General features: G+C 44.1%; 1 protein-coding gene across 1 annotated transcript in view; it reads right to left on the bottom strand.

The window, feature by feature from the left end:
• Positions 1-6846: 6846 nt before the first annotated feature.
• CA10 (carbonic anhydrase 10) overlaps positions 6847-16891 on the bottom strand; it is a 281812-nt gene continuing 271767 nt past the window's right edge. The window contains exons 5-7 of the mRNA XM_069481166.1: positions 10953-11107; positions 8913-9087; positions 6847-6876 (exon numbers count right to left, since the gene is read on the bottom strand). Of these exons, the coding sequence (XP_069337267.1) occupies positions 6854-6876; positions 8913-9087; positions 10953-11107 (353 nt within the window). The 3' untranslated portion in view covers positions 6847-6853. The remainder of the gene's footprint in view (positions 6877-8912; positions 9088-10952; positions 11108-16891) is intronic.

Genomic DNA, 16891 nt, shown 5'->3' with positions numbered 1-16891 from the left:
CAGCCAGGAGAATATACAGCCACATTAAGTTCTTCAGATATTATATATATTTCTAATATGGAACTCAATGAAGTATATCTTAGAGATACAATCCATATGTTGAGTGAACTCAGAGGATGGAAGAAGTCATTTTCCTTCAAGAGATCCAAGAAACCTGGGCGGTGGCCTTTGAGCTTGGTCTATTTAAAAATGTGTAGTGTGTTTGCAGATGAGAAAGAACCAAAAAGAACATTCTGAGCTGAGTGATGACATGGAGTGAGGCCAGGAGGCTGGAAAAATATGAGCGAGTGTATGAACATTGGTGAAGGGTCTGGGGCGGCTGGCCCCTGACACAGGGGTCAGGAGGGCAGAGACGTGAGTCTATGGGCCTCTGCTGAGAATCCACTAAGGAAGACTTTGCCTGCTTTGCTAAGGAATTTGAACCTTTAACCTGAAAACAACTGGGGACTATTGAAAGTTTGAGTGTTGGTAGATGTGCTCCGGTTGGAGGTTTTGGATCATTGATCCCAGTGATGGGAGGATGGGAATGGGCTGGTGACATCTGGTTCAGGAGATGAGTCTCCATCCCTTCCTCCCACTCTGGGCCATGGCCAAGGCCTTGGACACCTAAAGAAGAGACCTCGGGATTTCCCTAGGTCTCGATTCCTACCTTCATTTCCAGGTCTGGCATCCAGGTGCTGTCCTCTTGCATTGTGCCTGGAATCTGTTTTTCTCCCAGATCAGCCTGGAAGTGCTGCCCTTCGGATTTTCTACTTAGTTTTGTGCTTTGGTCTCCTCTCTGGAAAGTGTCTCAGATTGCCCTCCACCCACTCCCCAGCCCAGCCTAAATTTCCTACAACCTTTATTCTGGGTAAACTCAGGTTCCCTTTATTTGAGAACAGAGTTTAGGTATTTTTACACTCTTGGCCTGGGATCTTGGCCCAGGGTCTTTCACTTGTCTGGAGGAAGAAGGACCTGTTGGGTGGATATTGCTATAGTCCAGGCATGAGATGACAGGGCTGCAGGGTTGGGGGGAGGGAGCACTGCATGGAAGAGACACCATGGAGTTAGAACTGACGGGGCCAAAACTTGACTATGACTTCTAATTATGGGCCCAGCTTATCTTCCTGAACTTCTGGTATCCTGACTCTCAGCTTGTTTTCATTTGTTCATAATGATTTAAAGTTTTGGAAACTTGGCAATCTGAGTTATTAGGAGTGATGACCCGCGGTGGGTTTTGGAAGGCTGGTGCCAAGCCATTATTTCAAACACTAATGCTTCTTTTACTTAAAAAGAGAGAGATTTGTTATTCAAACTCTGGACCTGTGAATTGAAAATTTGGGGAAGGAGAAAAAGGGTACTTAGGGAACATTCTGAGACTGTCCAAAATAGTTAATATGCATAGGGATTGGGATGTGATTCTGAAAAGGGGATACCCTCTAGATAACACTGGCCCCTGGGCTCCCATGGAGGCATCTTGAAGGTGAGCCCTCCTCTGAGAAGGTCCTTTAGACTAAAACTTTGCTGCATGTTGAAATCATCTGCAGATCTTTACAAAACAATGAAGCCTGGCTGCTGCCCCCAGATATCCTGACTCACGTAGAATACACACAATCTGCACATTGGGATTTTTAAAACTTCTCAGATTTATTGTTATTATTATTTTTATTGAGGTATGGTCGAGTTGTACACACTTAATGTATACATCTTGATGAGTCTGAAGGTGAGTATGCATCCTTGAAACCATCACCATTAACAATGCCATAAACTTAATCATCACCTCTAAAAGTTCCCTCCCTTTTTTATAAGAACATTTAGCATAAGATCTACCCTCTTAAGTATACAATTTTTCAGTATGCTTAAAATAAATATACTTAAATATAGTATTGTTAACTACAGGTATTATGCTGTACAGCAGATCTCTAAGGACATACTCATCTTGCATAACAAACTGTGTACCTTTTGACCAAGACCTTCTCGATTCCCCCTCCTCCCAAGCCCCTGGGAACCACCATTTTACTTATTACTTCTAAGAGTTTGACTGTTTCAGATTCCTAATATGAGTGGGATCATGTAGTATTTGTTCTTCTATGTCTGGCTTATTTCATTTAGCACTCCTACAACTCAGTAGCAAAGCCCCCCCCAAGTAATCCAATTAAAAAACTGGATAAAAGACTTGAATAGTCATTTCTCCAAAGGAAACATGAATGGCGAACAGGTATATGCAAAGGTGCTCAGTATCACTAATCCTCAGGGAGATGCCAATCAAACCCACAATGAAGTATCACTTCTCGCTTGTTAGGATGGCTACTATCAAGAAAACAAAAGATAGGCTGCTGTGGTGGCTTATACCTGTAGTTCTACCATGTTGGAAGGCTGAGGCAAGAGGATTGCTTAAGGCCAGGAATTTGAGACAAGCCTGAGCAATGTAGCGAGACCCCATCTTTATGAAAAATAGAATAATTAGCTGGGCATAGTGGTGTGTGCCTGTAGTCCCAGCTACTTTGAGGTAGGAGGATCGCTTGAGCCTGAGACTTGGAGGTTACAGTGAGCTATGTGGACACCACTGCACTCTACCCCAGGCAACAGAGTGAGACCCTGTCTCAGAAACAAAAGATAACAAATGTTAGTGAAGATGTGGGGAAAAGGAAACCCTTGTATACTGTTGGCAGAAATATAAATTGGTATGATCCAGCAATCTCGCTTCTGGGTATATACCCGAAAGAATTGAAACTAAGGTTGCAAAGAGATACCTGCACTCCCATGTTTGTTGCAACATTATTTACAGTAGCAGAGACATGGGAAAAACCTAAATGTCCATTGATAGGTGAATAGATAAAGAAAATGTAGTATAGATGCACAATGGAATATTGTTCAGCCTTAAGAGGGAAGGAAATTCTGCCATTTGCTACAACGTGGATGAACTTAGAGGATGTTATGTTAAAGAGATTCTAATGTGTAGCAAAGGCTGGGAACCTCTCCAGTGGGAAGTAGGAGGAATGAGCATTTGCTTTGCAGCGGTTCTCACTCCATCAGAATTGCCTGGTGGCGAGGCGGGGGTTGTTAAAACACAGATGGCTGGGCCTCACCTTCCCAGTGTTAGTAGGTCTACAGTGGGTCCAAGAATTTGCATTCTAACCAGTGATGCTGATGGTCGGGGCCACACTTTGAGAACCACTGGCTTGGAAGAGTTGGGTCTGGCTTTACCACTTATGAGCTATTTGACCCTGGGCCTGCCACCTCGTCTTTAAGAAGCTCAGTTTCTGCATTTATAACATGGGGACAGAAGTGATGATTACTTCCTGTGGGTCACTGTGTGGGTAAAATGAGATGATATTTGCAAACTGCTTAGAGCAGGGCCTGGGTCACAGAAAATATGCTGCCTATGGTGGATTTTGTGAGGATGTTTCCTTGGCTGGGGTCCTGGCAGATCTTTCCTTATGTTTAGTCGTGCTAGTTGGCAAATAATAGTCAAGTGGATTTCTGCTGCTGGAGTTCCTACTTCTAGGCTTTCTGGAACAGGAACACTGGGATACTCTGATGCACTGCAGGTGCTCTGTGGTCCAGCAGGAGGGTCCGCCCTGGAAGGGCTGGCATGTGCAGATTGGCCATTGTCAGTCGCACCCTTCAGCCTGCTGCGGGTGGGACGGGCTGTGACTGAGGACTGCTCTCCTGCCCAGACTCCAAATTATTCTCACACTGTCCTGCGCTACATGCTAGACACGTTTAGGGCAGCGAGTCGTGGTTGTTCTGACGTCACCATGGAAACCAAACTGCTACAGAGGGAGATGGGAACAAGACCCTAACAAGCAATGGACTTGGAAACCTCAAAATGGGTCCCGGAGAGGGGGCTGTGGATTTCCATACTATGTTTTCTCTTTTTCTCATTCAATTTGCTCAGAACTCTCCTGTGTGTATGTTTACCTCCCTCCCTCATGTCGCTGAAGAGGAAAGTGAGGCTCAGCGTATGTCCCCGCAGGTTGTAGGTTTCTTCTCCAGGATGGAAGGGGGGGCCTGTGTCAGCTCAGGGAGGCTCCAACAGGCAAAACTGGCCGGCTGGCACCCACGGCGACGGCACTGCCGCCCGCCCCTTCCCGAGCACCCATGGACTGAAAAATATATCAGTGCATTTTGTTTCTTGGTGTCTTCACCAGACCAAGTCCCAGGGCTTTTTGGTACATTTAAAACTTCTTTTTTTTTTTTTTTTTTAAAGAGAGATTCTAATCTATCTCATCTTTATTATTCCCATGTGGTTTGAGGGCAAAGTGCCCATAGTTCCACTTTATAGTTTGGGAAACCAAGTAAGTGTGGAGAAGAGTCATTTAGGACTGGACCAGATGGAGGGAGACAGGGGCCAGTTTGTTCCATTTCGAGTTCTGTTTGGCCAAGGTGAAATTCTGCCCATGTCAGGGACTCCAGGGTGAGAGCCTGGGTTTTCCATTGTTCTCACTGGACTAAAGAACTGAATGATAGAGCGGAAAGGCCATAGGAGGTCGTCTCGTCCAAACCATTCATAGATAAGGACTCAGTCCCAGGGAGGGGAGTTGACTTGACCAAAGTCACAGAGGATGCTGGTAATAGAACAGGACCTAGGAACCCAGTCCCCTGCCTTCCTCACCTGTGCTCTGTCCTCTCTTCCTCAACACACCTTAGGCATTGATCTATGTGCTGTCTGCTGGGTATCTGTTGCTTTTGTTTGAAATTAATCTGGTGTCTCTGTAAAAGAAGGTGTAGTATGATTCAGATCAACTTCTAACAGATGCTCTTAGGTACCATATCTAGAACAGTCGGTGCAGTTATTGTACTAGCTGCTTTAAGTAGCTGTATAGTATTTATGCCTCATAACTCATGGAGGAAGTTATTAGCATCCCCAATACATAGATCAGAGAAGTAAAGCAACTTGCCGAGGGTCACACAGCAGACGAGTGGCAGAGTGAAGTTGATATACCATCCACATTCTTCAACTGTTATACTATATCACTGCTTGCCATTGCAGGCTAAGGAAGATTCTAATTCAGAGGAAGCAGCAAGCCACACAAAGATTACCACCTGCCCTGCCCACCCTAAACTTCTGTAAATGTTTGGCTTTCTGGCTGCCCAGAAATAGGCCTAGATGCCATCATAGCTAAGGCTGTCACGTAACTAGCATTGATGCAAAAAGTGAAAAAGAAAATCGAGTTAAGTATACTGTTTCAAATATGAAATAACTGGGCGTCTGAATTTTTCATTGTCAATATACCTAGTCACCAGGTGGAAGTTTTGGATAACTTGTGAATGCTTCCATTTGCACAACTCTACCTGTGCTTTCCTCCTTTCTAGAGAGTGTGTGTTGGAAAGGAGAGATGAAAGTTATTTTTAATTTGACCACTGAACAAACATCCAAGTCTTCCCTTCCAGCCGCTCAGCCTATATGTTTTCTCGACAGGGTATTAATTACCTGGCTCTGGCATGGCCAGGCAGGCTGTTCCGGCAGCTCTGGCTGCTCTCCCAGCCCAGTACGCGATTGCTCCTGGACCCAGCAGGACGCAGAGACTTCAGCAGGGAACATCTTCCTTCTCAATAAACTCAGACATGGGTACTGGGTAACTTGTTAAACACATTTATTGATTTCTTGACAGTAACCAAACACAGTGAGTGACCATTATAAACAAGAAAAGAAAGGCATTCGTTTGTACTTTGTGAAATCTGGCTGTACCTGGAGAGAAAAGACACCCCTTTTCCCAGGAATTTACAAGGCAAAGTTCATTCCTTCACGGGAGCATCACAGGGGAGGATGGCAGTTTTGAAATGCAAGAGATCTGTTGCCTGTTATCTCAGGCTGAAGCTCACCTCTTGTGAATGATCGAGCCATGGAGTGGAATTTAAGTTATACTTGCTTAGCAAATGCATTCCTGATTGCCACAAACTAGGTAAAGAACAAAAACAAAACAAAACCAAAAAACCTGGCTGCCAATGAACAAAACATGTAGATGAAGGGAATTAGTGAAATCAAAGAATGCAGTTGCATGGAGCCAGGGCTTAGCCTGTAAGGAAGGAGAAGAGACCAAAGCCAGAAAAATGAAATTAAGTCGTTAAACACATTTATTGAGCTGTTAACAATAACCAAACACAATGTATGACCTTTGGAAAACGGGAAACAGCAAATGGATCAGTTCTGATCTTGGCAAATCCTACTACAGATATGTGACAAAGAGGGAAATAATTCCATTTCTTTATAGTCTGTGGTGATATATATACACAATGTGTAGCTCTTCAATGTCTGTCCTTTTTTGTTTTTCTTTTTAAATTGTTGAGTAAACAGAAGAATCATCATCTAGAAATAAGTGTCCTTGGTCAGCTTTGTCCTGGCTCCCCTGTTGCCAGCACCCTCAGAGGGTCTTAGGACACTATCTGAGATTACGTGATGCAAAGTCCGTTTGATGCTGTCAGAGCTGTTTTCTCCTCTCTCTCTTTTGGAAGAATTGTGTATGTACAAAGGCTGAAAAGTCTCATTGAGTAGGTTTATTAGTTCAGGAAAACAGTATCAAAATTGTAATCAGGTTAACAGGTTATTTTCTTCTAAGACCTTTTATGAATGAGCCTTTTGTTTCTGAAACTTGACTTCCCATCACGGAGGTTGTATGAGTGTGTATATGTGTGTAGGTATGTTTGCATGTGTGTGTATGTATGTGAAAGTGTTTGTGAGTGTGTGTAAGGGATGTATTCCTCTGCCATGGTTTTGTGGACACTTTTAATGAAGAAAGGGCCAATCCAAAGAGTGAACGAGGCTTGGGGGGGAGGAAGGAGAGAGAAGCAAGAAGGGGGGACATTCTAGGTTACGTCAATTCACAGTTGTAGCATTTCACTGAGGTGGCATTCTTCTCGGCTTTGTTCTCTACTTGAGTAGCCATTCATTTACTGGAAAGAGAGGGAGAAAGAGAAAAACCACACACATACACACATAGCACAAAACAGCCACATTGAATTAATTTGCACGAAATTTTGGGGGGAATTCCTCCAAAGGGGGCGGGGCAGTTTTATAAATGCCTGTTTGTTTCTGTGCATCCCAACACTACCCCCTTCGAATTTTCCATGAACTCCTAGGCCTCTGCTGTCCAATATGGTGGCCACTACCCACACTGCCTACCATAAACCTAAATTAATTAAAATTAAAAAGGTAGCTGCATCATTGTACTAGTCACATTTCAAATGTTCAATAGCCGTTTATGGTGAGTAGCTGTTGTGTTGGACAATGCAGATATAGAACGTTCCCATCATCACAAAGAGTGGGTGACACTGCTTTAGACCAGGGACAGGCAAACAACAGCCCACAGACCAAATGCAGCATGCTACCTGTTTTTGTAAATTAAATTTTATTGGAACACAGCCACACCCATTGATTTACATATCGTTTAAAGCCCTAGATGATATGTAAACGAATGAAACAGAGTCTGTATGGCCTTAAAGCCTAAACTATCTACTCTCGGGCCCTTTGCAGAAAGTGTGCCAACTCCTAGTCTGGACTGTAAGCTCTGTATGGCTAGGAGGTCACATCTGTCTTCATTACCACTGTCTCCCCATCACCCAGCTCAGTGCCTGGCACACAGGAGGTGCACAATACATGGATGTTGAATAAAGAGTAGAATCAATGAATGAGGTGGGCATTTATTTTTCTGGTGGTTCTGGCTGGAAGGGAGCAGACAATGTATAGTTTGGGCACTCTGTGCGTGGGTCTGAGAGAGAGAGAAGAAAGACAAGGACATGAAGGAAGTAGGAGAGAAGTGGGGGACTCGGGGGCAGCGGGGGAGGCTGCTTCTGAAAGCTGTGTGGTAACAGGTACAGCTCCCACGTTTGGGGATCATGTTACTGCCGCAAAGGGCTTCTCCACCCAGGCACTCATCTGCCTCAGGCAACAAGAAGTGGGTGGGATAGGGACCGTCATGAAGAAACCAGGTCTGGAGGGATAAGTGATTTGACTGAGTTTGCACAGCTTGTTAGAGCCAGGCTGGGAACTCGGGTGTCCTGATTCCCAGTCCAGGGCATCTCCAGACCCTGTGCTGCCTCCAACATCCTTTCTACAGTGAGGGTTTGCCATGATGATCAACAGATCATTAGTGTGAGGAAGGGAGGAGAGAGGGCTGGATGTGGACCGGTGAGTTGCAGGACACACAAGTCCTCTTAAATGTCCCCTTTAGTGGGCATAATAATCATTTCTAGGGACACAGCACTGCACAAAGATAGGTTCCCACACATTACCTCATTGGATCCTAATGGCCTGGCATTTAGAGTATTCTGTTCACCTTCTAGGGGAAAGGTGGTCTATCTTGCACATAACTAAAAGCTCTAATGCTTCTTGCTGTCTTGTTCTAACAGATAACCTTGGGAAAAATCAGCCTTTCTGGGCTTTTCTGAAAATGACAATAAAAAAGACTGTCTTGCCTGAACCAGAGGTGGTTTAAAGATTTGATATATGTGATATAGATACCTATAGCACATATTGTAACTCTCATATATGTAGATATCTATGTATAGATATAGGTAACTTCATATAGACACCTACATCACATATAGCAAATCTTTAAACCTTTATATTAGACATCTATATGTATATATACAGATATCTTCATTCATGTAAATATCTATATTGCATATATCAAACTCTTAAACCTTTGTACATTAATATATAGATATCTACATATATGTATATATAGATGTCATCATTTACATAGATTATCTATATCACATATATCAAACCTTTAAACCTTTATCATCATCTTCTATATATGGTGCATGGGCTTTACCAACAGAAAAAAGCACCATGTAAATAGTGTTCTTATTGTCATTTATAGTCATGATTCCTATCATGGGAGATGACACCAGGCCTTTAAGAACAGGAGTAATCAGAAGACTGAGCTCTGGCCTGGGTCCTCTGCTCGCAGAGGCACGGCACCCACCTCTATACTGCAGCTTCTGGGCCCGGTTGTTCGGACAGTCCTTCCCCTGTAAACTGAAGTTGATGTTGGTGCGGATGCAGCGGTTGTTGAGTGGCTGCACAGGCCTGAAGTTGTCGCTCATGCTCAGAAAGATCTGAGATGGCTGATTCTGGCTGAGCAGGCGCAAGGAATGCATCTGAGGAGAGAGAAGTAGCTGTGAGATCCAACTATCCTCTTAAATGCACCAGGGAAGAAGAAAGACCAAGTAGGCTGTGGCCAGGTCAGGTGGTACCACTGTCTGGGAAAGGGCACGAGCCCCACAGAATGCCTTTTCCCATGGGTTCAGTTGAGCTGAAGGCCTACTCATGCCTCCACGCACGGAGTGAGCCTTGCTTCTAGCTCACTAGCCCACATATGCCTCTAAACAAGTCATTTACTCTTTCTCACCCTCAAATGAGCCATCTGTTAAAAGAAGTAGTCTGGCTATGTGTTCTCCAGGGGTCCTTCTTTCTCTGACACCCTGTGGTTCAATCATTCCCTGACTCTCTCATGGTATCACCTAGAGACCATAGCAAGTGGTCCAGGGGACAGAGCTAAACGAAGCTGGACCAATCTGGTTCCTTTTTTGTGAGTATCAGGGCCAGGTAGCTGGACTATAATGTTTAGCAGCCACGTCCTGTCCTGGGACAGCGGAGAGAAAGCAGTTGGTCTCTAGCAGGAGGGAAGAATGAAGCAAACGTGCAGTTACAAGAAGAGCAAAGCAGAGAGAAAGGGCTTCTGGGATCCTGATTCCAGTGAGTTCCTGATTTTGAATTGCATAAGACACCCTCGTAGCTCTCGAATAAATCCTTTTTCTAAGCTTAAGCTATCTGGGGGGTGGGGGGGAATGGTTACTGTTGCTTGTCATTCAAGGAGTCCCAATCAATACAGAGAGAATGAAGGACTTGAAATTGCTGGGCTGTGAGCATGTGTCCTGTTAAGGAGGTAGGCTTCTGTTGTTCTCACTCGTCTTTTCCCATATGTATGTATAGACTTGCACACCCATAGAGTGTTGGAGCTGGAACAAACTCATGTGACTACCCTCTCATTATAAATAAGGGAGGGGTTTTCATTTCACAGAAGTGGGGTGACAGTCCTAACGTGTCCAATGAGCCATTTTGCAAAGCTGGCGCAGGAGGACAGATCTGAGGAATACTAACCCTGGAAGAGGATACCAAAAAAATTCCATGTTCAAATGCGTTTGTGAAATACTACATATCATATCACCTCCTCTTGGAGAGGGACACTTGTGTTCTCACTTAAAAAGACCCTGAGAAATCCCTCAACAATGAAATCTATTTAACTTTTCTATACCCAACTTTTTCAAACATGTTTGACCACATCCTCCACTTGGCTCATTTGCTTGTTGAACACTATGGCTGTAGGACACAGTCTGAGAGCTCACCTTGCTGTCTTTCCTCACTCAGATAGGATGTTTCTCGAATTAGTGCATGCTAGGCCTTTCAGATGCTGGCTCTATAAACACAGGTGTATGGGGTGAATTGTGGATCCCCTGAATTCACAAGCTGAAGGCACTGGTAACCCCCAGTACCTCACTTCAGAATGTGACTTTATTTGGAAATGGTCATTGCAGATGTCATTAGTGAAGTTAAGATTATTGGGGTGAGCTCTAATCCAATGTAACTGGTATCCTTACAAAGTGGTGAAATTTGGACACAGAGACTCAGACACAGGGAGAATGCTACATAAAGATAAAAGTAGAGATTGCAGTGATGCTTCTACAAGCCAAGGACCACCAGAGATTGCCACCAGAAGCTAGGGGGGAGGCACGGAACAGAGTCTTCCTCACATCCCTCAGAAGGAACCAACCCTGCCAACACCTTGATGTTGGACTTTTATCCTCCAGAACTGTGAGGCAGGAAGTTTCTGTTGTTTAAGCCAATCGGTTTGTGGTACTTTGTTATAGTGGTCCTGGGAAACCAATACAGCATGCACTCCACAAACCTAGTGATTTTTCACATCATTCCTCCCCATTAGCTAAAGGACCACAGAGCAACTCACCTGCATCCTGGTTATATAGACAGGTTTGTTCATTATTATCCAACTTGCTGTCTCATAGCAGGGTGGGATAGTCATCGACCCATCGTAAGTAATGAAACTAGAGGTCTCCGGGTATAGTTCCTCTATATTAAGTCCCTGTAGTAAATATGCATCATCTGGAGAAGAAAATAAGAAAGACTTAAGAATTAGGTTTCCTAAGAAATTGCTGGTATTGCTGATGTATATATTTTTTCTTTTTGAATTCCAGAAGACAGTACCTGGAAGACTGTACTGTCAGGATAGGCTGCAGTGACAAACGGCTCCCCATCCCCCCAGATATCAGTTATTTTATTTATTTTTAATTGACAAACAATAATTGTACATATTCAGTGGGTACATAGTGATGTTTCGATACATACAATGTATAGTGATCAGATTGGGGTAATTAGCACATCCATCATCTCATCAATCATGTTAAGTGACAAAGGTTTATTTCTTGCTCACATACTTTGGGACCTAGGCTCTTAGACAGCTGCTGTCTGGGCCTGTGTGAATCACAGTGACAGAAAGGAAAAGCAAGCATGGTGAAACGTATGTTGGCTCCTAAAGCTTCCATCCCAGGAGTGGCATGTGTCGCTTCTGCTTACATGTTGGTAGCCAAAGAAGTCACATGGTTATGGCTGATCTCCTCCCACAGGATGGGGCACTGACTATTGGGGAACTTTGAGTGATGGTCTCCCACAAAGATTGTTTGAAGAGTCCTTGGTATGGTCCCTGAGACCTGGACCCCCAACCCCCAGGCATTACAGGTATAATGAAATGGGCAATTAAAGGCTTCAGGACTTGTTGAAGTTACCTGGTCACTGTTCTTATTTATTAACATTGTTTTATTAAAAAAACATTAAGAAAATACTTCTAAAAAGAAATACAAGTTGGGACAAATCCTACCATGAGATCTAATGGTTTAACAATTGATTTCATTTTTTGCGAATCTTTTCTCTTTCCTGCCCATGTGGATAGCCTTTTCTCTTACATCTGTTTGAGGTATTTATGCTCATATCTTTTATTATTAAATATAAATATGACTTTGTCACTAATAAAATGACAAAAGTACATATTAGATTTTATCAAAAAAAAGAGAAAAGAAAATAACAATTCCAATTATCTAAAACAATTACTATTAGCATTTTGGTATATTTCCTTTTAATTTTTTTAACTCAACACATTGGTTATATTTTTATGAAATAGTAATAGTTTTCAAATCTCAATAAATTAAAATATTAAAAAAAACTGGATACATTGCCATGAATCTCTCATCCTCCTTCTCACCCCATGATCTCTCTTCCTTTCTTCTAGCTGCTGCTTCTGGCTTCTAAAACACCATAATTAGAATTTCTATTTTTCTGTACATTCCTTCTCAGGTTGTGTTGTTGCCTCCTGATCTTCCACCCGCTTCTCTTGGTGATTCAGTTCCCCAAGGATCATCCAAAGATCTCTTCTTTTCTCTGTGCTCTCATCCGAGGGTAGCCCATCTACATCCATGCCTTCGATTGCTCCCTGTGCCCCAGTGATTCCAGATGTATGTCTCCAGTATTTCATCCCCTGGTGTGCCATGAGCACCCTCCACCATGGCCAGTCTAGGATTCCTAGAGAACACATGGCAGGGAACCAACCTGTGGCTGGCAGAGGGATAAGACTGGCTTCCCAGCACCCCTGGATTTCATATAGGTTCTCTCATCCTTGTGTCTAACTCCCAGTGGGAAAGGACTAACTCTTCAGTGGTTGATGTGATCTTTCAAGGTCAGCATTGTGCACATATAATGGTAAAGGAGGACATTTTCATATAGCTGCAACCTCACAGTGATCCAGTGAGATGGGTCAGGCAGATAGCAATATCCTCACTGACAAGAAACTAGAGATCAGAGAGGCAAAGTAACCTGCCCAAGGTCACAGAGCTAGCTGGTGACTGCAGAGTGGGAACTGGAACTCTGTTCCCTTGACCTCCAGACCAAGGTCATTCATTCATTCAACAAATACTCACTAAGCATCCCTTTATGCTGGACACAGGGTTAGGCTCTGAGGATAGGGCAATAAACAAGATAGATGCAGTGCCTTCTTTCATTGTAGTTGGAGAGATAGACAGCAAATGGCAAAATAAATACATGTAGGCTATGATGTCAGGTGACAAGTGCACCTTGACCAGGCTGTATTTACCTACGTATTAATGCTGCTAATCTATTTTCCTGGGCAAAGATCCCTCACCTCCATTTTATCCTCCAGAAGTTGCTCATTCAGCTTTCTCTCATAAGAGCTATCTTTGTCAAGGGAAGTTTAACTTCAGTGTTCCTTTGCCTGTCAATTAAATTATGAACAAATCGACTGGACCAGTGGTTTGGAATGATGTAAATAAAACCACCATTTTTCCTGCTCCATTCAAAACTGTCCCTCCCGGCCTCCTACTTGCCCTGATGGGGTTACGGAAGCCCTCCAGGGCTCTGTCCGTGCAAGAGAGCTTGGGCGAACTGGATTTGGAGACCAACCCTAAGAGGAAGGACTTTGTTCCACTGCCCATTGAAATGTTTCTCCTTTCCGTCAAAACCCTAAGGAACCAGGACATACTCAGCTCAACAGAGAAGTAGTAACTGGAATATGGCTGAGCTGAGTCTGGGCCCTGGCCTGTGTGGTCAGATGCTGCCATGACAAAGCCACAGTGCCCAGAGCACACGCTGATGCTATAGTCCTTGGGAGCTGGACCATGGGCCAACACAGTATGTTTACATCAGGTATTCATATTTGTCTCTGTTTCTTAAGCCCCCAGTATGTTTCAGGTACTAAGCCAGGTATAGGTGAACAGGACATAATGAAGCGAATACAGGCGTCACAGAAATGGTGACATAAATCTGCACTGGGCCCAGAGAGAGGCTGTGTCAGTTCTGCCTGGGGTGGGGAGGACTCAGGACAGGATGAATGGAGGAGCTGCCCTGAACTGCATCTTAAACAACGGGAGGTGATCGATGTGTGGCTGGCAGGGGGCAGGATGTCAAGGGCACCATTAGACAGAGCCATGGTTGAGAAAGAGGCGAGGAAACAGCAGATCAGCGTGTACCTGGGGACGGCCGGAGTATGAGATGCAGGGGGACGTGGAGATGAAGGGGGAGGGACATCGTGAGAGATGTGGCTGCTGGGGTCAGCACAGGCCACACCTGAAGGTCTGCCTCTGCACCGTTGGGAGTTTGGGCTTCCTCCTGGAGGCAGTGCCGAACCACTGAAGGGTTTGAAGCCGGGGAGTAGCATGATCAGATTTGCACTTAATGAGGCTTGCTCTGACGGTGGTTTGACCTGAAGATTAACATAGTGAATGAGAGAAGGAAGCATTCGGCACAGTTTTATTAAAGGTCAATGTGATTTGTTTAACCAAGCTTGCACGAAGAGCACAGTGGGTACTCTAGCGTGCTGTTATTATTGTACTTTATTTTATCTGGGGCGGTGGGGAGGAGAGAATGAAGGAGGCAGTAGAAGGAGAGGCATTCAGGCATGGCTGGAGTAAACAAAAAAAAAAAGAACATTTATGTGGCTCTGAAACTATAACCAGCCTCTGTGTTGCAGCCACATTTGAGGTAAAGGATTGGGGGAGGGGGATGAAGGCTGGAACAAGAGGGAAAAGGTTATGCTCCTGGATTTATCCCACACAGCAGGATGACAAGGTGTCTCCCAAACACTGTAGTGCTGACACCCCAGACTCTATCCGCTGTAGTCCACTCTATCCAGCCAGGACATTGCTCTTCGTCCACTTCCATTGGGAGGTTTGAGAGTCACCTGAGGACACAGGCAGCTTCTGCCCTACTGAGCTCCTCATTCCCCACTTCTTCCCCTTAATCTTTTTCATGCTCATACTTTATCTTTTGCTCTTTTTATATCCTCACACTATGGAACTTGGAAAGACCCAGTGTGAGGAGTGAGAGCTTTGGACTCAGACCAGGGTTTGAGTGCTGACCTTGCTGCTCACTGTCCACGTGACCTTGGACCCATAGGTACCCAGCTGAGCCTCAGTTTCCATATCTGCACTATGCAGATGGCTGGAGTACTTGCCTCACAGGGTTGTTTGAGGAACAAATGGGATCATGCTTTTCAAGTGCCTAGCGCAAGGTGCAGATCAGGTAAGTACTCCGCAGTGCTGGTTACTATTGAGGTCATTTCCTCTCTACCTGGAGTGTCCTTGCCCCACCTTCTGGGAGAGCCACTGCTGTTGTCTTTGAGGACTCCCTGGCTTTCCCAGCTGGGCTACCACCCTCCTCTTTCACTAGGCTTACTGAATTAGCTTGCCAATAATTATTTTCCTATTTGACTGTCGTCACTAAGCTGTGAGCCTTCAGGGGAAGGGTTTGCATCTTTTATCTCCGAACCCCAAGTCCCAACATGGGGTCCGCCACATAGTGGGTACTCAGTAAACACTGGTTGAATGAATGAATGAAATGGTTTCTACCCAGAAGCTCTACCTGCTGGCAGTGAGGGGCAGACACCCAGGGAGGAAGAGGCAGCAGCATCTAGCAGGTGATGTGGAAACATCTCTGAGGCTCCGGTCAGTACCATTAGCTTAAATGCACACTGCCTGCCGTCTTCCCCATATACATCACACCCAGCATATCAGGGGGACACTGCTTGCCCTGTTTCCATCTCCATAAGGCAGTGGCATGCTTCTACACTAAACACACCTGTACCTTCATATTTACGTTGCTGAAGCCAGTGTGTGTTTAACATGTACCATTTGTCCCTGTGGTTCGTCATGTTGCTTCAAAGGCTATCATTAAGTTAGTGGTGGTTTTTTTTTTTTTTTTTTTTTTTGGTATTGGGATTTGAGAACCACAGGCTCCTTTTTTGCATCTTCTTTCTTCTCCATTGAAGCTTGCTTGGTGTGTTTGGTAAGACAGAGGGCAGTGGAATCCAAGGAAAGAATACAGGTAAACTCAGACGTTTTCAGCCCTAGTATCAAGGCACACTGGGGTGTTTTCCATGGCTAAACCAGGGCAGAAACTAATTACTACTCACAAACTATCTTGTCCATGCAGTGGCCAGCAACAAAACAAAACAAAACATTGTTTTGTGCATGTCAGTGTTACCATCTGGGTGTTGTAGACAGAAAGGAAACTGAGAAGAAATGCACTGGAAGGTAGATTCCCCTCTCTAAACTCACAAGGCTGTATTCATTAGTGAGGATGGCAAAGATCTAGAGAAGGTCAGAGTTGTTTGTGAACAAAGAGACACAAGTTTTGGGTACAGCTCAGAGGCCAATAGGGTGATCATGCATGTCTCTGCTTGCTTTAAGGATATTTATTACAAGGAAGTGATGGCAGAAGTTCAAATAAATTTTCATGGATAGTTTTCTAAAAAGGTTCTCTCTCTCTTTCTCACTTATCTACCTGTCATATGAGAAAATAGCTTATAGAGGGCAAAGCCCTAGTCTTCAAGAGTCTTAATGCAGTCTAAGTCCTAACTGTGGCTTTGCCAGTAACTTACTATTCCTTTCTGGATGAGTCATGTAACCTCTTTCTTGGGGGCACCAGACAGTTCTGGATAATTGCATCTTCAGGTAATAAAAAAATCCTATAGATCCAAAAACATCTTTCAACATGTTTCAACAAAAACAGCTTTCAAGCTTATATAGCTAAATTTATCTTAGGGCAATTTTTGGATATGACGGTGTTGTAATTTTTATGTGTTGGCTATATCTTATAGTATAGAAAGACCCCTTGGATAATCAATAAGTGTAGACTATTTGTGTATGGTTTATAGCCCAATTTTATTCTCTCAAATGACTGCAGAAATTGACAGCTGTACCTTTGATTTGATGACATATTCTTGCTGCATCTGTGATTTATCTTATACTGAGTTCTTAGTCATGGTTACAACTCCCAAGTTGGCTTTTTCTGTTTTTAAAGAGAAGCACGTTATGATGAAATGCC

The sequence above is a fragment of the Eulemur rufifrons genome, chromosome 9 (genome assembly GCF_041146395.1).
Source record: "Eulemur rufifrons isolate Redbay chromosome 9, OSU_ERuf_1, whole genome shotgun sequence".
Taxonomy (NCBI): domain Eukaryota; kingdom Metazoa; phylum Chordata; class Mammalia; order Primates; family Lemuridae; genus Eulemur; species Eulemur rufifrons.
This window is presented reverse-complemented; position numbering and strand designations above follow the sequence as displayed.